Source organism: Camelina sativa, chromosome 12 (assembly GCF_000633955.1).
Source record: "Camelina sativa cultivar DH55 chromosome 12, Cs, whole genome shotgun sequence".
NCBI classification, from domain to species: Eukaryota; Viridiplantae; Streptophyta; class Magnoliopsida; order Brassicales; family Brassicaceae; genus Camelina; species Camelina sativa.
Window position 1 is genome coordinate 18,047,662 of NC_025696.1, and position 9,358 is coordinate 18,057,019.

Below are 9,358 nucleotides of genomic sequence, written 5' to 3' on the forward strand. Positions count from 1 at the left end.
GTTTGATACAAAAAACCCAGATGATGTTTCTTTGAAATCGATTAGTGAAATTGGCCAAATTGAATTAATCGCAGATGAGTTTGGTTTTTTTTTCTTCTTTTTCTTCTATGTAAGTGGAATATGAAATGAAGTAATGAGCAACAAAAACAGAATGAACGTCAAACTCTGTTTCTTTTTCTCAATTTCATTTATTTTTTGCTTTTTTCCTAAAATTTTGCAAGTCCAGTAAAATCCAGCAAGTAAAATATGATCCAGTAAAAAAAAAATAGTCCAAACAAAGTCATACTAACAATAACTTTAAAAGATATTATTCTAATATAATAATGTGTTTTAATCTTTTTTTTCAACGTTTTTTATCCTCTTTCTAGGTTAAAAAAATATTCATAATTTTAACTTACAAATTATACTTATGTTTAAGTAAAAAATGATTACTAGATTGACAGAAATTAGGCAAAAAATTGTGTATATTATTAGATTAGTATATACATAAAATCACATAATATCATTCAGTTATACACATATTATTAATTCAATATCATGATGAGAGATATATAAATTTTTGAAAATAATTAGACAACAAACTTAAACACAAATTATATTTTAATAGTATATAGATTATATTTATAAAAATAAAATAAAATTTTGACCCACGGTGTACCGCGGATCCTGATCTAATATATAAATATAAACATGCGAAAAGAAGAAATCTAACGATAGTTCATTTTATTATAAAAACATCCCCACACTTTACAAAATAGGTGACGGATAAATCTATCTTTTTCAAAACTTAGATAGACATATTAACTCATAATACATACATTCTTGTGTATGTCTTTTTAGTTCACTTTAATTAGTTTCTTCATTACATTACACTCCCATTTATTTTTGAAGTCAAAGCCATAATGCTCCAGCGCGCTTAAGCATGGGAAGGAGAGAACGATTGAGATGGAGACTCATGACTTGATTGGCTCCACCAACAAGCTGCCCTCCTATGAACACCACCGGTACGGTGGGACTGCACCCGAGCTGAGCCAATGCTTTCTCTACCTCTTTCCCTCTGTTGATCTCGTCTAGTTCATAGATCGTCGGGTTAACACCAAAGTCGAAGAAGAGAGTTTTGATTGTGTGAGACATGCAGCAAGAGTTCTTGCTAAAGATCACTACCGACTTCTCAGAGATCATCTTTTGTAGATTCTCCATTAGTGTTATATGGGATGTTTGAAAAGCAGCTTGTGAAAGAGTAAAAATTGATGTGTTTGATCAAGATGTATATTAGAGATCAAAATGGGAAAACTAGATAACTATAGATAAATTTTGATATGTTTGGGTGAAGATAGGAAGTGAGTTTGTGTTTCTGTGTTTGATGGAATGAAGAGTGTATAAGGTCCTTTATATAGCTTTCTAAAAGTACGTAAGCTTTCATATTACGTAGCGTCTTTCTAAGAGAATAAACTTTAGTACAAAATAATATCTCAAATAAATAGTGAAATAAAGATCATATTTTAAAAGCTAAGATAGTGGGAGTATACGAAAGAATTTGATCGGTTCACACCTTCTTGATTCTTTGCCTCTTGCAGCTAAGAATAAAACTATATATCAACTAATTCGGTAAAACATCCAAAAAACAAAATCTCTTGAGGATTATTTGATACGGACAAATGATGTTATGTTTATATTTCGGCCGTATATTTTCATTGTGTCAATGTATCATAAATACAGTACTGTTTTTTCTCGTATATCACAGAAGAACATTTATATGTTATCGGGTTGTGGTTTTCGTTATAATTATCCTATATACAATTAAATTTAGCTAGATAGAAGTCCAAATAAAGATAAATTGTGCGGTCTAGTATAAAAAGAACAAAAAATGCAAAAGACTGAAATGAGATTTGTTTCGGCTTTTAATATGCATGAAACTTTCTGTTTTTTTAAAAGCCAGTCGAAACAAAACTTGACTGAAAATAAGATATAAACCGTACCAAAGCTATTTTTTTATTTAATTAAAAGGTAATAAGAAAAAAAAACTTGATAATTTCTGTTTTTTCAGTTCTCATACATGGAATTTTCTAATTAACGTATTTCCTCACAGTTAAAAGTTTTCAAAAAAAAAAAATCCAAGTTTTCTCTCTGTCCCAACTATCGAGATCCCTCATCACACCACTCTCTCCGGCGTCGGCAAAGCCTTTGCTTACCAGCGTCGGGACTCTTGTCACTTTACTGTACTCTGTTTTCCAAAGCTCCTTGTTACAATTTGTTTCTGGCCACTTTCTCAATCGTTTCATCCCACCACCTGTATATCTATGTTGACGGCAATTTATTCTCATCGACGAAAGGAGAGAGGTGCTTTCTGAAGAAACCTATCTCGCTTCAATCTCGGCCCATCCATTCTCCGCCGAACCTGAAACCAAGAGAAACCCTCCTTAACCAGCTGTGCTCCAACTTCTGATTTTGACACAGATCTACCCGTTTTGCTCAGATTTAAAGAAATTGGTTCTCTCTAGGTCTTATGTGAAGCTTTTCCTCTCTGGTTCCCGTCATCGGCTCTGGTCTCCATCCCCCTCACTGCGCTTCACCCAGACCTCCCCAGACTCTTTTATGAGCTCTCGGAAAGCTTCTTGTCCAAGGGATTCCGACTGATGCCTGCTCCGGTGACGACAAAGTTGAGGGCTGACAGCGGCGCAAGCCTAACTCTTGGTGCTCCCCGTTTGACCTACCCCTCTCACCAGCTGGATTCAGGCCCACTTTCAATCCCATTGAGGCCCATTTATAAAAGGTGTGATACAAAATTATTTCTCCTAAAACCCAGGTTTGCTCCGTCAATTTCTTATTTGTACTCCTTCGTTAGCTTCTCTTTGTACCGAGTCATGTTTCTACTTGTCCGAAGACTGCAACTAGAACATGATCGCTCAATGTCGCTATGTTGGTACAAAAGCTATCTGAGAACCTTGCCTTTAGATTTACCTAGGGTTGTTAATCATGGTTGGATTAGCTTGGAAAATAATGGCATTATGACCCCATCTCATAGAAGTTGGGGTTACCGAAACCTTTTCAAATGCCCTGCTCCATCTCACCTGTTCCCTGAACCCAATCAAGAGATATCTTGCATCTCTATGGACGTACAAATTATCTCTGCTTGGTCAAGACGTGGTTTCCTCGGTAGCAGAACATTGGTGTCCCAAAAGTTGCGTGATAGATTTGTTTGTCGAGGTCAGTCTATTAACTCTGACCGAATGATTGCTTTGTGTAGCCATAGTTATGACTCTGAACTGACAGCTTGCTTGAACCCTATCCTTATACCCTTTGATCCCCTGTTTCATCTACTGCCATTAGATCGAAAGCTTGTGTATGTTGACATTTTTCAGGACCAAACTGGTTACAATCTTTGTGTGGAATTCATTTACCTCCATTGCCATGTGAGGGATGACCCACCTGCTTTGTTACGGTTTGACTCCCATTACCGGCAACTCCTGATTATAGCTTCATCTAGTATCCTGAGGTTTGTTCCTAAAAGCTTAAAGGACTTTGATCCTATGCTCTTGAACCCTCTCATGTTAGCGAGAAACCCCATAAGCGTTTCCCCCGTGGAACACCTTTTTACAAGCTCAATCGCGTCATCCGCTAGAGCCGTTTATGACCACTCGCTGGTCGAGGATCTTGTGAAGTCTGACTTCAAGTACGAATCCGCTTTGGTTGCAAAAGACTTCTCAAATTTTGTAAAACTGTTTCAGTTTGAAAATCCCTTTGTTAAGCTCATGGAGCCTCTATCTTTAGCTTTCTTTGTCTATCATGAATCATGTTGTAAGAACTCACCTCTTGTTGGGGTTTAGATTAAATGAAAGTTCATGTTTGTCCAAAAAAAAAAAATGTATTTCCTCACAAAACTTAAAGCCAAAACTTTATCAAGGCGAAATAGTCGGGATGGAGCCATGATAATGACTAAGTTGATGAGGTACACTCTTCATAGAATGTTGGTCTCGTCTCAAGTCTCAAGTCAACACTTTGACATAGTTTTGTAAATGCAGATTCTGCAACAACTTGCTGTGAGGAACAAGTCGTTGTGTCGAGCAGAGCGTTGTGTCAATCAGGAAGCTGCATCATATCACAGACGGCCGATTTGCTGACGTGGTTGCGTGTGCTGACGTGGCAAGTCCGAGCGGGATGGTATGAGAAGATAAAGCAGAATCGAGAGAGAATCTGGAGAATATTGTGTGCGATGGTTAAGAAAAGTGAATTGTGGCAAACAAGAAATTGTCTTACTTGAAGATCTGAAGATCTTTTTAGGGTTTAAGGATGATCGAATATAAAAGATCTAGGGAGGGTGTGGTAGGTTTTTTCTTGAACACTTGAAAAATCTTTTGCGTGAGATTGTAACTTCAAGACTAATAAAAAGAAAGCTAATAAAGTGAGTGTTGTTCTCTTAGATCTATATTGGTGAGAGTTTATATAGAGAAGAGAGGTGTGCTTAGATTTATTCCTGTAAACCGGTTAAGAGTTTGATAAGAATAAATAGTAAAAACGTTTGCTTGGCGTTTTTCCAAGCAGGAAATTGTGGTGTTATTCCTCTATACTTTTACAAGTTTTAGATACACCATACAAATTTTTCGACTCCTTTCGATTCTTCTATATTTGCGAAAACACGAGATCGTATGATATTATCTTAAGAAGTGAAATATTCTTGTTATGACCACTTGAGAAAACACGGAAACTCTGTGGTTCCGTTTTTAGCCTTATCTTCATGATTGAATCAGAACTTACGATGTCAAGAATCAAAATCTACGGAAAATTGAGCTTTATTCCCAAATCGACGAATTTTAGAATGTCAAGCTTGTGGCCAAGAAGATGGAATTTTATTAAACTGTAAAGTCATAGTTCTGCATTTTCTGTTTAAAATTATTAAATGTATTGGTGGCCCAATATTGATCTGAAGAGTCAGTTATTCCTATATCACAATACAAGGTTATCATCATTTTCAATCGACGTGATTCACGTACCGACGACACATTTTAGTATATACAAGTAAGATGCCTAATCACATCTAGTTCCGCAACTGCCCCTACTGTTCTGTAACAATGCAACGATGTTCCTTATATGGCAGAATCCAATTATTTACACTTTGTTATATTTATAGCTAATAACGTTATTTTCTATCAAGATGTGGAAATGCGTTTTCGTAGATAGATAGATAAGGTAGATAGTACAGAAATTAATGATTGATTTACCTCAATTCAATTTAAATTTGTTATAAGATAACATATCACAATTTTACACAAATTGCTAGCTAATGGACAATAAACCACGCCTAAACTATTAGTAACAATTAAGATTTTTTCATTGTAAGAATTCATTTTAAGAAGTTAAACGCATCTATAGATGGCAAGCGTATTGATAAAAACACTTTGACTAACTAAGTTAAGGCTGCAATCCAGACCTTGAGCTCTCCTCATCTTCTAATAACATTTAGTTTTCTCATTTGAAACAAGGATGCAATACTTTGTACAAAGGTTTTTTTGGGTTGAATATAATTTAGCATTCATTCAAAAAAAAAAAAAGTAAGTTAAGGCTTGATTCAGACTTTTCACCATAATTCAGACTCGTCATCTTTTTAAAAAAAAATTTAAAACTTATACAACATTCTTTACCTGTAAAATATTTCTTCTTCAATTCAACTTTTATATTATTATGTCTAGGATCATGCATGTTATGCATAAAAAAAAAATATTCTATTCTTTTCCTTTGCACCATTAAATAATCATCCACTTTTCAGTGCACATGTGTTTAATTCTTAGATGCATGCCTGCATGCTTAGAAAATTATATAAATATAAACGTAGGAAAAGGAGAAATTTAACGGTAGCTGATTTTATTATAAATATAACCACTGTTTACAAAATAGGTAAATCCATCTTTTAAAAAAGTGGATAGACGTAGCACTCATACATACATACATACATACATACACTCTTTTGTATGTTTCTTTACTTTTTTCGTTTACATTATTTTAAAGTCAAAGCCATAATGCTCCAGCGCGCTTAAGCATTGGAACAAGAGAGCGATTAAGATGCAGACTCATGACTTGATTTGCTCCACCAACGAGCTGCCCTCCAATGAACACCACTGGCACGGTCGGGATGCACCCAAGCTGAGCCAATGCTTGCTCTATCTCCTTTCCTCGGTTAATCTCGTCGAGCTCATAGATCGTCGGGTTCACGCCCATGTCTAAGAACAGAGTCTTGATTGTGTGAGACATGCAGCAAGAGTTCTTGCTAAAGATCACTACTGACTTCTCGGAGATCATTTTTTGTAGATTCGCCATTAGTATTATACTGTGACAAGATATTTGAAAAGCGTCTTGCAAAGGAGACAAATAGGTGTGTTTGGTGAAAATGCTAGATTGGAGATAAAATGGGAACAGTAGAGAACTTATAGAGAGATTATGATATGTTTGGCTAAAGATGAGAAGCGGGGCTTTGTGTTTCTGTGTTTGAAGAAGTGAAGAGATTATAAAGGTCCTTTATATATAGCTTTCTAAAGTACGTAGCCATTGTCTAAGAGGATCATCTTAAGCACAAAATAATATTTCAAATAAATTGTTAAATAAAGAACATACTTTAAATAATGAAAAGTAAGATAGTGGGAGTGTCCGAAAGAATATGATCAGTTTACACGTTCTTGACTCTTTGCCTCTTGCAGCTAAAGAATAAAACTAAATTTGGCATAAAACGTACAGAAAACAAAATCTCTCTTAGATGTGAGGAATATTTGAGACGGACGAATCATGTCATACCTCATAGTACGGCCATATATTTTCATTGTCAAAAGAACTGATATAAAGGGTAAAGCCATACAACTTTTTGTGAAAAACAGTTCTTACAATGACACAAAAACAAAAACAAAAAAACATTTGTTGAAAGTTGCTAATGGCATGTACTCTGGATTAAATTTTTCGAGACTATAAATTTTGGTTTCTAATATGTCAATATATATGTAGCAAAGAATTGCATCAAAAAGATCCAAAATTTTTGAAATTATTGATGGTTGCGACCGTCAGTAGTTTAAGACATAGTTAATTGAAATTATTGACGGATGCGACCGTCAGTAGTCTTCGGCTTTTGTGTAGTACAATATTTCATTTGTTTCTAACTAAAATAATTTTTAAAATATCACGTGAAATTATTAAAATAATTAGTAGATAAACCGAGATTATGTAATACTCGATCAAGAATGTTTAATAGTTTCATGGATCTTACCTAAAATATTTTTGGTTTAAAGAGTTAACAAGCAAATTACCTACAATATTTCTATTATAAATTTGTTATTGCTTAAGAAACAAAAAAAAACTCTGCTATCATTGGATATCTTCCGTTGAACTTGATCATTTCTGTTTTCTCAATTATCATAAAACTTTATCAAGCGGAGGTGTGGAAGATTGCTAGCTAGGGAGATTTGAGTCGAAATGGTTCGGCTAAAGCCGTGACAATTGCTATGCTGTTGAGGTACACTTTTCAAAGAATTTTGGTGATCTCAAGTCTCAACTCAACACTTTAACTATTTTTAGATAAGCCATACAAAGTTTCGACTCCTTCTTTCGATTCTTCTATATTTGAGGAAACTCGAGATCGTATGATTTTATCTCAAGAATTGAAATGTTCTTTTTGTGACCACTTGCGAAAACAAGAAAACTTTGTTGTTCCGTGCCTTATCTTCATGAATGAAATCGGAACTTATGATGTCAAGAATCAAAATCTTAGGAAAATAGATTTGATAGTAAAGCAGCTACGTGGTGTCCCAAAAAATTAATAAAACTTTGTCATAGTTTCGCATTTTCTTCCTAAAATTATTAAATTTAATTGTGGCTCAATAATGACCTGAAGAGTCGTTATTCTTATATCACAATACCAGGTTATCATCATTTTCAATCTATGTACCGACGACACATTCTAGTATAAGTAAGATACTAAGATGCCTAATCACATCTAGTTCCGCAACTGGCCCGTACTGTCAACGATGTAATATAATGTAACAATGCAACGATGTTCCTTATATGGCAGAATCTAATTCTATACACACTTTGTTGTTTTAATGGTTAAGAACTTCATTTTCTATTACGATGTGGGACTACGTTTTCGTATATAGATAGTAAAGAAATTAGATTGATTTACCGCAATCCAAAAGTTTCTTTAATTGATTTTAGATTTGTTATAAGATAATATTTCACAAATTTCACAATTTGTTAGCTAACGAACAACCACACCTAAAATATTAGTAACAAATATAATTTTTTCATTGTAAGCATTTCCATTTAAAGAGTTATACGCATCTATATATCTATAGATGGCGATCGTATAAACAAACAACTTCGACTAGTTAACTAAGTTTTTTTTTTCTACTTTTTTTTTTCGGCAACCAGTTAACTAAGTTAAGGCTTGCCATTCCATATGAATAAAGTAACATAGAGTTCACCTTGATTCAGACTCGTCATCGTTTTTAATTTAGAACTTAGACACCATTCTTTACCTGTAAAATATTCTTCAGATTTATATTATAATGTCTTGCATCATGTTATGCATAAAATTTTTGTATATTCAATTATTTTTCTTTGCAGTTTGCACCATTAAAAACTCATCTATTTTCCAGTGATGTATTCATTTCTTAGATGCATGCCTGCATGTTTAGAAAATTATATAAACATGGAGAAATTTAAACGGTAGCTGATTTTATTATAGATAAACCACTGTTAATTACAAAATAGGTAACCGCATCATCTATCTTTTCAAAACGTAGATAGACGTAGCATTAACTCATACATACATTCTTTTATATGTTTCTTTTTTTTCGTTTACATTAATTATTTAAAGTCAAAGCCATAATGCTCCAGCGCGCTTAAGCATTGGAACAAGAGAGCGATTAAGATGGAGACTCATGACTTGGTTGGCTCCACCAACGAGCTGCCCTCCTATGAACACCACTGGCACGGTTGGGCTGCACCCGAGCTGAGCCAATGCTTGCTCTATCTCCTTTCCTCGGTTAATCTCGTCGAGCTCATAGATCGTCGGGTTCACGCCCATGTCTAAGAACAGAGTCTTGATTGTGTGAGACATGCAGCAAGAGTTCTTGGTAAAGATCACTACTGACTTCTCCGAGATCATCTTTTGTAGACTCGCCATTAGTATTATACTGTGACAAGATATTTGAAAAGCGTCTGTAAAGGAGACAAATAGGTGTTTTTGGTCAAAATGCTTAACTGAAGACGAAAAGGGAAAATTAGAGAGCTTATATAGAGATTATGATATCTGTGTTTGATGAAGTGAAGAGGATGTAAGGGTCCTTTATATAGTACGTAAACTTTCATATTACGTAGC

The 9,358-nt window shown here is 34.5% G+C and overlaps 3 protein-coding genes across 3 annotated transcripts; all 3 read right to left on the reverse strand.

Moving 5' to 3' along the window:
• LOC104732082 (monothiol glutaredoxin-S5-like) lies at positions 699–1,373 on the reverse strand. The gene has a single exon (XM_010451605.2). The coding sequence runs from the start codon at positions 1,198–1,200 to the stop codon at positions 892–894; it is 309 nt and encodes a 102-aa protein (XP_010449907.1). The 5' UTR covers positions 1,201–1,373; the 3' UTR covers positions 699–891.
• LOC104732083 (monothiol glutaredoxin-S3-like) lies at positions 5,839–6,544 on the reverse strand. The gene has a single exon (XM_010451606.2). The coding sequence runs from the start codon at positions 6,310–6,312 to the stop codon at positions 6,004–6,006; it is 309 nt and encodes a 102-aa protein (XP_010449908.1). The 5' UTR covers positions 6,313–6,544; the 3' UTR covers positions 5,839–6,003.
• On the reverse strand, positions 8,694–9,358 carry LOC104732084 (monothiol glutaredoxin-S3-like). Its single transcript, XM_010451607.2, has one exon. It carries the CDS (start codon positions 9,161–9,163, stop codon positions 8,855–8,857), a length of 309 nt encoding a protein of 102 aa, XP_010449909.1. The 5' UTR covers positions 9,164–9,358; the 3' UTR covers positions 8,694–8,854.

Coding starts and splice junctions, on each gene's coding strand:
- LOC104732082 (XM_010451605.2), bottom strand. CDS start 1,200: ATGGAGAATCTACAAAAGATGATCTCTGAGAAGTCGGTAGTGATCTTT.
- LOC104732083 (XM_010451606.2), bottom strand. CDS start 6,312: ATGGCGAATCTACAAAAAATGATCTCCGAGAAGTCAGTAGTGATCTTT.
- LOC104732084 (XM_010451607.2), bottom strand. CDS start 9,163: ATGGCGAGTCTACAAAAGATGATCTCGGAGAAGTCAGTAGTGATCTTT.